Source organism: Falco cherrug, chromosome 8, assembly GCF_023634085.1.
Source record: "Falco cherrug isolate bFalChe1 chromosome 8, bFalChe1.pri, whole genome shotgun sequence".
In the NCBI taxonomy this organism is placed as follows: domain Eukaryota; kingdom Metazoa; phylum Chordata; class Aves; order Falconiformes; family Falconidae; genus Falco; species Falco cherrug.
This window is the reverse complement of record NC_073704.1, coordinates 48098966-48114662: the sequence shown is the minus strand read 5'-3', so window position 1 is coordinate 48114662 and position 15697 is coordinate 48098966. Positions and strand designations below refer to the sequence as shown.

Here is a 15697-nt window from a genome sequence, read left to right as displayed (position 1 = left end):
TATCTTATGTCTTGTTAACTTTTATTAAGATATTCCATGATATTACAGGAACTGATGTATATCCATTGAATAGTTCTTATTTTTCTTGACTTTGAAATAATACTACATTGAAGAAATCATGCTTTTCATGCTATAAAATGTTGAAGGAAACCTTTTTTTTTTTTATGCAGATGGTCAAAGTTAACTGTGCTTGCTGTCACTGTACAGTGAGATGCAAATAGCGTAAAACAACTAAAGTACCTTGTTTAATTAGAGGAAAACCTTCAGTAACTTGACATTGGATGCATGTACTTTAAATGGGAGTACCAAACTATAGATTGTCTACTAAGACAGTAATACATTGAGCTACTTGGCGTATCATATTTCTGGGTTTTTTTTTTTCTCTAAAAAATTGAATCAACTTGTTAATGCTACAAATAAAACCAGCGATATAATTTCAAATAAAAATGATTAGGAGTATCTACTTGCCCCCCAAAACTACAGTTTTACCTGTGCTGGTGTAGTTTACTTTGCATAGGTAGCCTTTATCATCTTAAATAATACACACGTGCTTACAAATCTTTTGCAGGATTACAGCTATTAGGTGCGGGAAGATGCCTGGAATTAAGGCTTTTGTTGTGCTATAACATAGTTAAGGTATTGTACTCAAAGCGTATGAAAATACTCTCCATATTTTTTTTCTACTTTTCCCTATCAATTGCTTTCCTGCAACTGTGGTCACAGATCTTGGTAGATAATAGAATGTAGAGCCAGTTCTACGCAACCGCTGTATTCTGTGTAATTTTTTATGTACAAGGGAAACGGGCATAGCTAAAAATCGGTAATTAGGTAGTCAGCATTTTACAAGAAACTCTTTTCTGGAATTGATAGCGATATTGAAGCAACAATTTTCTCCCTTCTTCTGCCTGGCCCCCCAAAAAGGTAAGTTACACCTGTAAATGCCTGAGGCAGCAAGATTTTTCTTTTGGGGAAGTGGGGAATTTTCTACTTGCCTGTAAAATTTGTGCCTTGAAAAAGACTTAAAAAAGACTGGAAGGTACATGAGTGTGATGAATCATTACCTGTCTGCTCTTTCCTGTGGAATTGTAATGTGGAATGGAGGTTATACAAATAAACCTACGAATACCTGGAATGAAAACCTCCACTGACAAAGGTAACTATTATCTGCCTTAATTCTTTAGACCTGCGTTGGGCTTTGTCCTCTGCTGTAGGAACATGGGGTTGTAGGGTTACCATGCATGCTTTACTCTGTGAATGCATTTTCCTCCTAAAGCTGAAAAAAGTTTTTGTTGCTCAGTCTATTTGTTAGAAGGTTTAGCTAAGACTTAATTCAGACACGGGTGAGGAGATCGTCTTGGTGAGCTTACAGGAAAGCGGCCGTAGGTGCTCGTAGCTGATGAGTTGTAAAAGCAACATCATGAAAGAACGAGAGGGGGAAACAACAGCAGATGTGTGCGATGCTGAGCGGGGTGTGGGGGAAGGGGCTGGCAGGTGGGAAGCAGCGGTGGCCTCAGAAGCTTTGGTTCTCAAGTCACAGCGTTGGTGGGGAGTTGGGACGGTGGGAAGGGAGGCGTGAGCTCTGAGGTGGGGACAGGGCTCTAATCTTCTTGTGTACGGTGGCATTTAGATGTCTGTGCTCTGCACAATCAGCTCTTAGATGGAAAAGATTCGGGGCATCAATTGCAAATTGGATCCAGTTTGGAGGTGAAATTTCCATGTATCATTTATTTAGATAATTTCTTCTCAAAATATACAGTTGTATTAAATTTATTAGACCCATATGATGAAGGATGTTTTTAAGTGAGTGCTAGGAAAGAACAGTTTTTCTCTGGAGTTTTGTATTACAGAGAGTCATAACGAGGAAGAGCAATATAGAACAAGAAAACAAATGGAAGTCATCACCTTTAGGTCCAACAGTGTGTAGGGAGGGGTGATGCGCTGCAGTAGGGGTTTGGAGGGGTAAGGAATTGGTTGTTGCTGGTTAGGAAGTTCTTAGTCAAAATATATAGGAAACTAAAAGGTGAAACTGTTCAGCCTCAAAATCTTTTTTTGATACCTAAACAATATAAAGTGGCTGCTCCATGGAAAAGAAAGGTTTAGGATTTTCAGATGAAGCTGGTTGTAGATGGAGATACTCTGAGATGCTCGGAATCTAGCTCACTTTAAGGAACAACATGAATTGCAGTGTTATTTTAGGGGGGAAACAACTATCTAAAAAAATAACTACCTAAATCTTTTTGCTAAACTAGACATGGTCAAGATTAGGGCAATTCAAGCAAATTGGTGGTAAATTTTAAGGTACTATTCCTCCAGAAATTACCAGAATTCCATGTGCAACAAGACAGACTGGCATTCTCTGCTTCTCATGACTGCTGGTAAGAATCAAGAACTGACATGTCATGTGTTACCAAAAATATCCTGAGGGCTGTAGCACAGCACTGTTAAGTAGTTCTGGTAAACAATGATTGCCAAGTTGACATGTAATATCCAGAGGACAGGATTATCTCATGAATTTATTGTACTGAGCAGGAGGTAAAGAAACAGTAAATTTGTTAAAAGCATTTTCTCTTATTTTTTGGTGTTTGGGGTGGGGTGGTGGGTTTCTCACGCGCCCCCCCCCCCCCCCCCCCCCCAACTCCAAAACTCCAAACTATAAGTAAAGAACCTGAATGAAGGTGACATACTTGTCTTCAATTTGGTATGTTGTCCTTAATCCAAATTTCAAACAACTTGGCTTGATCTTTGCACATCCAAAATGTCATTATTTAAGTTAGCTCACGCAGCAGCCTGTGTGAAAATAGAAGGCTGTAAACATATAATAAATTGCTTTTTGAAGTTATGCCTTTTACAACAAGTCTTGAAGCAAATGCTGCTTTGTTTAGAGAATAAAGAGAAACTACTTTTTCCTCTAAAGGTAAAATTACAGAAATAGAGGAATGTGTGCAATTTGAATGTGGCTTTATCTTCACCTCTTCTTTTTCTCATGAAAAAGTAGCTTGCTAGAAAAACAAATCCCCATGCCAGGACAGGTTAGAAGAAAGTAGGTTCTAAGATGTAGTGTCTCATAGAGTCAAATCTTTAAAATCTGGGTTTTGGTGTCCTTTAAGAAGTAAGGCCCCCTTTGTGTTTTGACCTGAACTAACCAATGTTTAGAGCTTGTTACTCTAGCTGGACTTTAAACACAACAGCCTTCCAGCTTAGATGTTAAGTTTAGGGATGGTGGTGCAGCGGAGGACTTGGGTGGTGTTGCTCATTTTTGCTTGCTTGTGTGTTACAGCCAGTATCATGCAACAGAAACACCCAGCTTGGGATTCCCCTCCCCCATGAGGCTGGGGCAGAATATCTTGAGTTGAGAAAAGAGGAAGGAAGCTCCGAACAGCAGCAAATCTCGCAGAACCCTCACAGCTGCCTCTGCCCGCCTGCTGGTCCTCAGTGAGGGCAGCTGGCAAACGGATTTTGCTTCCAGTGTTTTTATTTGTTACCCATCTGGAAGTCTACATCCTATCGATCTTGGTGTCCTTGGTGGTGGGCATCCTTTGGAGCCTCACGGATTCATGTATGATGGCAAGATGGCAGAAGACAGACAAGAAGATTGGCGTGGGTATGTAACTTGGTAAACTGCCGTTTGACTTTTGTCTTCATAACTTATGAACAGGATGTGGGCAGGTGTTTTCTCTAGTGTGATGAGCTAACACCCTCCACTTTACCATCTTGGCTTAATTGAAACGATCAATTTTGTACAAGGTTTTAATCTGTCAAACAGAATGACAAGTACATGAGTGTCGGTTCTTTTACTCTCACAGTAATGTGGCTTTTCCCATGTTGATATTTCAGAAACAGGCTGAGTAAGTAGCGTGTTGTATAATACACAGCAGCTAGAAGTTATGGGGAAGAAATGGAGGGGAAGGGGAATCCTACAGTTGCTTCTGAGAGGCTGTCAGTTGAGGTTAGCATTACAGAAAAGCTTGTATATGAGTTGGTAAGTAATGCTTTGTGGAAGGAAAGTTATCTTCCAGCATTGATTTTTCTTAATGATCGATGTTAACTTGCATAAAGGACTGAATTGCTGTTTACAAAAAAACCAACCAAACCACCAACACCACCACCCCCCCCCCCCCCGGCCTTAAAATTAGGAATCAAAGCTAAAGCACTTGAAAGAAATGTTCTGCTGAAGTTAACTGCAGGTTCTCAGTACAGAAGACAGTTAATCTTGTGCTAAAGTTTTATATTATCTACTAGCATGTAGTTATTAGTCTGGAATCCCCCAATTCTTCTAAAAGACATTTTTTATTTTAAAAAGGCCATAGTATTTTGTGATATGCATTAAAACCAAAAAACCTACCCAACTGACTTGATCAAATGAAATAAATCATCAAGGAATTGATAAGAGGAGAAGAATGTCTTCCTGTCCAACTTTCACGTGCAGCAGTGGCAGAATTTTGAAGTGGAAGTAGCCTACTCTGGTGGCAGTTTATATTACAAAATAAATGGCGTAAATATTTTCCGTTTCATTTTTACGAATAGTACAGAGTACTTAATTTTTGCACTTATTTTTGTGAAACCTATTCATTCAGGAGAAGATGACAGGATTCGTTGGATGTGGTCTTTGTATACTTATATTAGTGATGGATAAAATCTCATGGATAAAAGTGCTAGATACTAATCGGTTATTCACAGGAACAATATAAAACAAGCTTCACTTCTAGCAGCTTTTACAAGGAACATTTTGCGTCAGGGTGATTTCACGTGAGTACAAAAAAGGCTTGGTCATCTTGCGCCATGATTTTTAACATTATGGGAGCCAAATAACCTGACTTGTTGATAAATGTGATACAGGCTAGTGATTTTCTTGCATGTACCTCTGCAGTGGACCAGCCCACCGAGTTTGACCAGTGCATGTCCTCTGAAAAGGCCCTTGGTTGTGATCTCTCTCACCTGCTCAGCAGTTGGTCTGACGTGCTTTGTTTACAGGGAAGTTTTGACTCTAACTTCATAGCTGATATGGTCACTGGCTATACAAGAATTACAATCCAGTGGGGTGTTTTCATGAATACTGCAGTTGATTTCGATTGAACAGTTCGCTGCACTATTTGACTTAAAATACAACATTCAGAACATGCAGGTTTGTATAGCAGTAGTCTTTTCTACCTCTGATCTAAGAACGTTTATTTCAAATTAGTAAACTTTTAACTGAATCACTTATTGTGAACACTTTCAGTGGCTAAAAATAAATCAAGTATTAGAAAATAACATTTAATGGCTATATGTTGTTACTGTTAAGTTTAAACTGCGATAGAGACAAATTCAGGAGCTCTTAGAAACTCAGGAGGACTAGGTTTTATTTGATTTGGTAGCAGACCAGTGCTGTGGCTCTTCAAATATTGTCAGCTCTAACAACTATGGCACTCATTTTGGAGTGTGGCTTGTAGGGTGGTACCAGTGCAATAACTACTATGTGCAGGTACCACTTTCTGAAATGTGGTCTGCTACAAATATTGCTTCTCCTCTCACCCATCTCTCTGATAAGACTTGTCTCCTTCACTCTGGTTATTTGAGTTTACAGCAGAGACCAGAATCATAAGAAGTCTGATTGTTACAACTGCTCGTGTGCTACAGACACATTTGGGTTACTCATGTTACCCACTTCACTGAATACTCTAGAAATCTGTTGTATCGTGTGGATGAGGAGTCCTGAGACTTGGGAAGCTTCCTGGTGCCAACACAGTGACCTGTAACTTGTGGACTAGGGGTTAGAACTAACTGAAAGACTAAGCTGCTGTCACATAAGCATTTAGGGCACAAAGGATAGTTTTGTATCAGGAAGAGTGAAGACAAAGGTAAAATAAAATGTCAGGTTGGTTGGTTGGTTTTTTCCATTTGCAAGTTTTTAAAATTAATTTCCTGCTGCAAATTAAGAAGTCGGTTAGCACTTGACTATCTGTTGAGATAAACTTAAAGCAGCAAACAGCCACTGTTTGACTAAAATAAATTGGCAGAGTGTGAATAATGAAAAGAGACTATCGAGTGCACCAAGTAGGATATGATGCAATTGATTATCTGTATCTTTAAAGAACTTTGCTAGTGTTCAAAAGCAGACCGCAAATTTATCAAAGCTTTGATACATTTCCTATAAACAGGTAGAAGTGATATATCCAGTTTGTGAAGCAGCAGATGGACTTCTGCTTTACACTCTGACAAGTCTCAAAGATGATGCCTTTTCCTTTGTATGCATAAAAGAAGTGAAGTAAACCTGGTTAGCCACAAAGTAAGTTGCTCCAGAGCAAAGACTGTACATCCTTGCCTGTGCAGGACGAATAACGGGCCAGATAAGATTAAGCCTACTTTTGACAGAAATAATCCCTAAAGTTTTTATGGCTGTGAGGCTTAGGGTAAATATATTGAGTTTGTAAAATTTTTAGCTGGCAGGCATCAGATCTCAAGGAATCCATGACATGAGGCATTTCAAAGCTGGAAGATAACAGTAGGTCTTCAATATTGTTACCTTTACTTTGACTATACATTCCCTCTACTGGAGTTACCGTAGCCATAACAGATTGTTTTTGTTGCTCTACAAATTTTTTTAGTTGTGTCCTCCATGCCTATTGAATTTCTCCTTAAAGAAGGGTAGGTATGACTGTGCTTTCCAATGGGAAGTCTAAAACAGAAAATCATTTAATATCTAGAGTAGGTCACAGGGGAGAACAGGCACTGCAGCCCTGGTGGTATTTCCTTTAACCTGTGCTTGCTCCCCTGCATTCTAGGCCACAAGCCTATGTGTCAGTTTGACGTAAAAAGAATCTGTGCAAGCCGTGTCAGTGTGTGTGTGGTAATACTACTACCGCTTGCTGTTTCTCCCCTCATCCTCAGTAAGTCCATTTCCTGGGTTAAAAAAGGTTTTTCCTGTTAACTATAGTATTATAAGTATTTTTATACTTGTATGTAAAAAAATCACAATTGTAATGCTGCGGTCTAGTCTGTCACAAAGCAGAACAGGGAAAATTAGAACAATAATCAAATGGACTTTCCAACAGTAACAGAATGCTAGTTATGTAAGTACTCCTACATGTAACCTTTTCTTGTGGGTTGTGTTCAGTAGGGAGCGTTCCATTTCTGCTTCTGCACAATTGCTTTAAGTTAATAAATAACTACAAATTCAATAAGCTCTAGCTTATACCCAGGAGTTCCTTTTCATAGCCAAGCTGTTGGCTCACAGTCTGGTTTATTTTCCTTTATCTTGGAAACTAAATGCATTAGTTTCATCATATAATTTGGTGAGAATAGTGGGAGAATCTTTCAATCAGAATAATTTACAAAAACAAAACCAAAACCCTCAAACACACATGTACACATATGAGCACCAGTTGTCCTGACCTGTCCCCTGCCCCCCCCACAACCCCCCAAACCAACCAAATAAAAAAACCCGGCCAAACAACAACAAAAAAGCAACACCCAACCCACAACTCAACCCAAAACTAAATCAATCAGGGAAATAGTCACACCGAGGATTTAATTTTGGAAGGGTGTTCAAAGAGGCTTTTGGAAATTAAGTAAGTTTATGCTCTTAGAACTTGTAGGGAAAGTAGTGCAATTGCTAAATTTTAACTGTAGGAAACTCATGGGGTAATAAGGCTTTGGAATATGGGGTATTGACAACTATAGTCAGAAATGAAATGTTTTTTAATTATTGTAAGGATGGCTCTTGTGTCTAGGAAAATAAATATAGGCAAACTGAGGCTCCTGAGACAAAGTGTGAAAGTTGACAAGCTTTTGGAATAGTTGAGACAGCTTTTTGACCATATAGAGCTATTTTGTTCTCTGTGTTTTCAGAAATCTTTGGTTTTAAGTCTCTGATGAACGAATCTCATGTTGAATTTCTGTCTTCTATTAGAAATGTGCCTGATGCCTTCAGTTTCCACTGATGAGCAGAGTTTTAGCTTGAGAGTGCTGGGCCCAGCCTGCTTCGTTGAGCAGTAGTATGCTGAGTAGATTTGGAAAACCACACAATCCCTTGGTTATTGTTGAATGCAGGCTATGTGCCCACATTAGTATTTTACTTAATTAAGCAGGATACTCCAAGATAGCTGAAATTGAGCTTTGCACTTGGAAACCATAATCCTGATTTTACACATGAAGCTTGTTTTTAGTCTTGAAGTTTTCCCAGCATAAATGTATGCTGCTTTTATGGACGGTATAAGAAAGAAAAGTCGTGGCAGGCTTGTGGTTTGGGATGACAGTTTCCTAATAATGTGCAAGATGAAGTGTTTGGAAACTTGTTCAGTTTGGAAAAGTGTTCAGACCTTGAGGAAACTCACCTTGAGGAAAAAGTTACAAGCTGAAAAAATACTGTGCTGGCATGCAAAGTTCAAGTGTCAGACTTACTCCTGTACTTCTGAATCTGAAAATGGGTAGTTGTTGATTTGAAGTGTAAGCTGGGGGAGGAAAAGGAGTGAGTAACTTCTTTGAAACTGTAGAAAAGAATATGTTCAGCTTGAGTGTGAAGGGCTGTGACTGGCTTGTCTGATTTCATCTGCTGAGGACCTCAGAAAATTATTTTACATCTTTGTGAAATCTAAATAGATTGAGCTGTAAGGGAGGCAGAGCTGTGTTAAGAGTAGGTTGCAACCCCTGAACCCAACAAACTGTTCTAGCTGCTTGGGAAACAACAAAAGGTAAACTGCAGGAAGATGAAGGCAAAGCTGGGAAAGGAATCTCTTTATCCATGATCTTCATGAAAAGGAAAAAGCCCACGTAAATACTCTGTTCTTTATAAATACTTTTGAGAAAAATGACCTTGCTACTCTTTTCTATTGAAAAGGTAAAGAGTCAGAAACAACATCTTCATAGAACTAGTTGGGTATGTTAGAACTTCCTGGTTCTTATAATCCATATGGGCTTTTTTGTGTTTAAGAAGGAAAATAAGTAGCTCAAGTCAGCTAAAAGCTCTATCTGGCCCCAAGGTTAAGCATGTGAAGAAATCTTTATTCAATTGTTACCTGAAAGAATGGCTTGCTATCTGAGAGCTGAAGAGCTACCCTTTGCTGAGCATGGTTTGCAATAAATTAAATTGGCCTCTAAGCCACGCTGAGCTTTGGTACATCTCTGACCTGTGAAATATTCATTAGAACTGCTGCCATGTCATGTTTGTTATAAGCACACTTGCTCTATGAGATTTTTGGGGAGTTCATTACTCAGAATACTAGAACGCAAATTTTATAGGTTTCTTTCCAGAAGTCAAGAAGTCCTGTTACGACTTCATAATACTTTCACATGAGTCTGTGTGCTTGCTAAGTAATTTAACCCTTTTTTCATGAGAGGAAAATGGTAACTGAACACAAAAAGTTGATCTGTAAGGAAAGAAAGTACTACTTTTACATTAATATTCATGAAAGTAGAGCTGTAATAATTAAAAAATAAAATGGAACAGGATTCTTGCTGAGGCTATTAATTAGAAATTGTTTGAATATGCAAAACACTTCAAGAGTTAGTACATAAAAATCATTCCAAATAGTCCTGCTATTATGGTAAAGTCACATTAAGAGCAGCAAAGATAGACCTTGGAAATTTTTTTTTCAAATTTAGTTTAAATGGGAGTGTGGAAAATAGCCAAGGAAACCAACTTGAAAGTTAGCTTATTACTAAAAATGTGCCTTAATATGAAACGATGTAATGCTTGTATTTATTATAAAGAACGGGGCAGAGGCTTCACATGCAAGAAAACAGGCAGAAAAGACAAGTAGGAAGATTAGGGTAAAAAATGGTTTCAGTGTTGCAGGTCTGTGGGATTCTCCTTGCTCGCCGATCCCATCTTTTGTTAGCTTACAGCCTGAGCATGTGAATAGCAACAGTCTGATGTTGTTAAAGTGCATGAATACTGAGGACATCTAGCTTTCCAAGGAAAGGATTCTGTTAACCTGGATTACTGTGAGTTTTCTAGAGTGTTTTGTGTGTGAATGTTCCCAAACAAGGTACAAAGTGTGGTATTTTAAAATATTTTTTCTGTGTGTCATCTTCTAAATTGAGGACATACAATTTAAATTATGAAGTGTTAACTGTCTCAATCTGTGGTTGTTTGAATTTATATTTTAATAGGAATTCTACTCTGAACAAAGTTTGACTATTCATTTACCTTGTATCTTGGAATGTCAAGAGAAATGTCCTCTCCCGACATTACTCAACTTTGGAAAACAAGTTTAATGAAACAGGCTTCATAGCCATGCCTATATTCAACAGCATGCACACGTATATATCTACTGGGGGAATGTGCATATCGCACCGACAGCTCTGGCTTTAACAGATAGGTAGGAACTAAATGGAGTCATAGCCGTTCCCTTCAGCCTTCATGCTCACTTTTTGCTACTCTGATCGATGCTGGTAGATGTCTTCACTGCTGCTCTGGGTGCCTGAATGTGAGTGTGGTGGTAGAGTCAGACATGGAAGCTTCTTAGAGTAGTTGTCTTTACAGGTTGTATTTTTTTTGCTGAACAAGAAAGGGTTCTTTGGGCATAGCTTTGTGGGAATGATGGGAATCGCTTCCATCTTCCTGAGGTACAATTCAAAGCCCACTTTTGCTTGGGCAGAGTTCAGTTTGGAAATTTTTTTTTATGTTAGCAGTTTGACCTGGTACATTTTAGGCTTGCTTTCTGAAACAGTATTTCTGTTGCAGTGTACTGGCTTTCAGCTTGTCTCCCAGAGGAGCTAAACCAAACTCCTGGAATCTAAGGGCATTTTGCATTGCTGTTTTTGTTTGTTTTCTGTGTCCCCTCTGTGTGTGTGGTTGTGTCCTGCTATAAAATTATGACTGAGGTTATGGTGATCTCTAGAAAGATAAGTCTTATTCTTTGCTTATCCAGGGGGAAATTTGCTAACTGTATTCTTAATGAACTGTAAAGTCCGTATTTAGGAACAGTGCCTTAAGGCTCGAGTTCTTGTGCATTCTCTGTGCTGTTCTGGGAGAATATGACAGCATCTGTGTACAGACACACCACTGACGGGAACACCTTAGCTTGATGCTGGTTGCTGTGGAGGGGCATATGCTGTCCCAGTCTCTCCCACTAATCTTATTGCCATGATGTCAGTTGCTCCTGAGGTCAGTAATTGCTACGGGGTTTAGAGTGAATGCCGGGGTCTTTAAGCAGGCCACCTTCTGTGCCCTGAGGATACTGTCTCATTTTGTATTTATACCTGTGACAGTGAATGCCAGGGAGTAGTGTGGTAGGAAGTTATTCAGACTGATTTGAAGGGGCTATTATTTCTAATGGCTGGAGAGTTTATTTAAAAAAAACCCACAAAACCCAACCCCCCTTATTTTAAGTATCTTTCAAAAAAACCCAAACCTTTAAATAAGCACAGCTTATATAGTATTTTTGAAGAGCAAAATAAATGAAATATGTGTTTGTACGCACAAAACTGCACACACACAACACCAAAGATATCAACAGAGGGTGGAGGGAAAGGGAACCCTCTTCTAGGCTGGTGAACTCTGAGGTTATGCTCTCAATATAAGACGGTCAGAGTTTGTAAGGGAAACTATATCGGTCACAGTTGACTGAAGACATAATTTGGTATAATAGTCAAATTTTTATTCAAAAATGAGCAGATGTGATAGTTAAGCTGTCTGGTGCTGTAGATAATACATCTGGATGTAGCTGATGGTAGGTTGTTTGACCATAGAGGTTTTTGCAATGGTATATGGGAGAAAATTTCTTATCACAAAATATCTGGGTAGGTCTATAGCTTAAAACTTTGTAAAGGAATTTGTTAAACTCATCCTACCAAACAATCAGAATTCTACAGCAAAATCTTTTCATGACGTTTCCACTTACTCATTTAGAAAAGTCTTAGCTGATACAGCCACTTCCTTTGTCAGTTTGTTACTGCACTTTTCAATATATGAATTATTCTTGAATTAAGTTTCTGAGAGAGCAAAAGCAAGCTGCAAGGTGAATATATGACTCAGTAATTTGCATCTGTATTTTGAGACAAATACAACTTTAAGTAGAGCAGTTTATAGTCAACAGTAATCTTAATCTGTACATTTCAGGTAAAGAGTAAGAGCACACACAGAGTCTACTGGAAATACCTCTTTAAAGGTTGTGATAACTTAGGAGGGCTGTTTGCTATCTTCCTTTTCTTGAAATCTGTTTCAAGACTAATGAGAGGAAGCCAATCAGAACATAAGTACACATGTACTACACACACCTACTACTTAAATTGAATTTTGTGTTGAGCTAGGGCAGTTCTCTGAGGATCGGCGTGGCAGTGTTTTCAAGATTCTTTTGAAAAAAATGGCTGAATCTGGACAGCAGAGCCTTACTTGAAAGTTTTTAGTGTTTGTTTTTTTCCTCTTTTATTTTTTTTTCCCTCCCATTTTATGTTTAATGGTTCAAGCCCTGCTCTAACTAATCAGGAGGAGGAACTGGTGGAGAAGGCTTCTTCACATCAAGAAAAATAAGAACTTATTTTTGTCCTATAAGCCTCTTAATTAAATCTGAAATTCCTTCCAATTTTTTTCCAGTAATATAATTAATGTAATGATGGCAAAAGAAAGAAGAAACACAATGCATGGAATGCCTGAAAAAGTGAGGAGGATGAATCTGTTTAGCTCTACACTCCTACCTTAGGCATTGTCATGAAAGGCAATTTAATTTGAGACTTTAAACATAATTTTAACTGTTTAAGTAAAATATGTCATTAGTGTACATTTTGGCCTAGCAGAGATTAATATCCTGCTTTAGAAGCCTGGAGGAGGGAGCAAAAGTAATGCAGGAATATACTGAAGACAGGCTCAGCTTTCTAGATTGGTTTTCCCCTAGTCCATAATACTACAAGTTTTGATGCTTTGTATATGTGGATGGGTTGGGACGCTGCCATGAGAAAAAAGAGAAAACTCTGCCAGCTGATATCTTTACTGCACAACAGAGGTCATGTTTAATAGCTGGTGTACTGTTCCTGCTTCTACAATGTAATTGTGTGTTCAGCCTTACATATTTTAATTGGTTTCCCTGTGTGATACTAGCTTTTATAACCACTTCAACTGTAATGCTATTGTAAAAGTCTATAACTAAGCCCATGAAGAAACAAAATATACAGAACCAAATGCTTACCGTAGCAGCCCACATCCTGCAGCCCTAGAATGTAAGAACTAGTTAAGAACCCTAATTTCTTCAATGCTGTTTGGAACTTAGCTGTTTCCTAACCACATGTAGATATACTTCTGATTAGAACACTTCTAAAATCTTGCTGTTCCTGTGTTCTTTTCAGAATGATGAAGTACAGAAAATGATGAAACTTTCTACTGTTTCCATGTGATACAGAGTTTCACGTTAAGGTGAAACTTCTAAACCCAGGAAAGAATTCAGTTAAGTTCAGTTTTCATATGTGTCTCTGCGCCCCTTCTCACAAGTGTAGCCATAAATTTCTGTAAACAGGCCACTTAAATTCTTAGACCAGTATACTAACAATTCTGAAGCACAATGAATGTGTATATATTGAAGACCTGCATCTAAATAGTTGCTTTTAAATCCTGTGCAGAGCAGTTATGATGAATAGCTTGTTTTCATGTGTATGCTGGTTTTTTTTCAGTTTGTTTTCAGCATTGGCCATTTTCAACACCTTTGTATTATCACCAGAAAAGCAATTAATTAATGGTAATAGATGAAGCTTCTTGATGGAATTATGTTTCTATTTGTTTATTCTAGTGTATTTATCATAGTATCAGGATCTTAATAACCATGCCTGGTTTTCAGTTTAACTGCGGTATATGGCTGTATTGAAAAACAGTATTTTCAACCTTTAATTTTTCAGCTATGTACAATTTCAAAGGCACAGGAGCATCCCAACTGCCTCTACAGATTGGTGATGTGGTCCATATCTTGGAGTCCTGTGAAGGTAAGTCAGTTGTATTTGTTTCTCTGTGTGAATAACTTAATCCTTCTACTTCCCAGCAATTCCCTGTGTTACATTAATGTCCAGAATTCTTATTTGTATTAGTGGTGGCGCTCTATTTTGCGGAAGAACCTATTCATTTTGGGAGAGGAAAAATGAGAAATTTTATGGTTCATGTGGTTTTTTGGGAAGCCATTATCAAATGAGGAAGTCATTGAGGTGAACGTTGAGTTTGTGAAGTTCATGCCAGCTTGTAATATACCTGGTGGAACTTGCATTAGATTTGATTGAGGTTTTAATGGAGTCCATTTTTGCTTCTAAACTAAATATTTCTTGCTAGAAAATATTCAGCACCCTAGTCATCGAATAATATAATATGGAAATCTAGTATGTTTAAGTAGTCTGTAGGTCAGCATAACAGAAACATTTTTGAAAACCATCTGACTTGCTGAACATCCTAAGCAGCAACAGTCCGAGGCAAGTCACGTACAATAGACAGTCAATATGCTGATCCAAACTGGCCATAGTTGGTATGTGGAGGTATCTGACCAACTGACATAACTGTAAAATAAATACAAGCAGCATGCATTTGTGAAGCTGAATTCATAGTCGAAACTGTAGTGATACTGTATTTCTCCATATTAATTTGAACTGTACTGTCACAATCTTACTGAATTCTCTCCCAAGTCTGCTGAAGCTACTGAAGTTTTTATTAGTATAAAGCAACGAGGATGCAATTATTATTGCTAACTCAACAGTTAGGTATCTGCAAGTGTCATTGTAGTAGTAATTTAGTTTCAATCTGCAGTGATGTTCTTGACAAGGTAAGAGCTTAAAAAAAAATCCTTCAAGCTTTGCAAAATGTATTGTAAAATTATCTTCTCCAACCTACTTCCACCGTGTGCAAGTTACATCTTACTAACTGTAGTTATAATAAAAAGAGAAGCCAACTGCTGCATTAGGCAGTTATAGAGACAGTTCCGTGTTGAAAGACCCACTGTATGTTGTGGTCATAGGGCTGCAAAGAATCTGAGGCTGTTTGAGCCCAGCCCATTCCACTTACAGTTCTAGGTCGTTTTGCATGCAAACAACCAAGTGTTTGAGAGAAGAGCATCTCAGAAACCATTCCTCCAATGTTTTGGAGCACAGAAGCATTTTTTTTTTTTCTTTTGTTTCTAAGAGAAATTCAGTATCTCTAAGCATCAAAATTTTGATGTCACTTGTTAGACTATTAGTTAAGAGATGTGTTTCTCTAAGTTATGAGTAACTGATCTATGCCCTATCCTAAAAAATGAAAGGTCTGCATAATTCTTTAAGCCTCCATTCTAAATATATCTGCTATGAAAAAATGCGTTGGCAAACCAGAAAACCCCTCACCCTATATTATCCCTTTTAATTGCAGAAACAGCATTTCAGGTTTCTGACTCCTGCAGTATTACCTTTGTTGTCAGGTTGTCAGCTTAGCAAGTTGAGTGGTGATCTTATAAGGTTATTTTTTCTCTAAAAGTCTTTTCTGAATCCTCTGCCCTTAACATGCTGTGTCATAGTTGCTTTATGGTATAAGTCTGTCAAAGAGGGAATGGAAGGTTTTGTATAGTGCAGGTGAAGCCCACCTTTTATCAGCTATTTAAAAAAAAGTGCTGCCAGCTGCAGCTGAAGGGTAACCAACAGTAACAGTTGTTTTTTTTTCCTGTGCTCATTTTACGTGCTCTTTCAGTTTGTTTGGCATGCACAGAATATACATGTGCAGTCACAGTAAATGGGATTAAATAGATTTTACACACTTGGTTGTAAATTGGAGACTATGTGCAAA

General features: G+C 38.2%; 1 protein-coding gene across 3 annotated transcripts in view; it reads left to right on the top strand.

Moving 5' to 3' along the window:
* The first annotated feature begins 3360 nt into the window (after positions 1-3360).
* The window catches only part of DOCK2 (dedicator of cytokinesis 2), a 197750-nt gene continuing 185413 nt past the window's right edge, over positions 3361-15697 (top strand). For 2 of the 3 annotated variants that reach the window (XM_005442667.4, XM_055717969.1), the window contains exons 1-2: positions 3363-3601; positions 13804-13887. In XM_005442667.4, coding sequence (XP_005442724.2) covers positions 3559-3601; positions 13804-13887 — 127 coding nt within the window. In that variant the 5' untranslated portion in view covers positions 3363-3558. Of the gene's footprint in view, positions 3602-13803; positions 13888-15697 lie in introns of all 3 variants that reach the window. The other variant, XM_055717970.1, reaches the window with a different exon arrangement.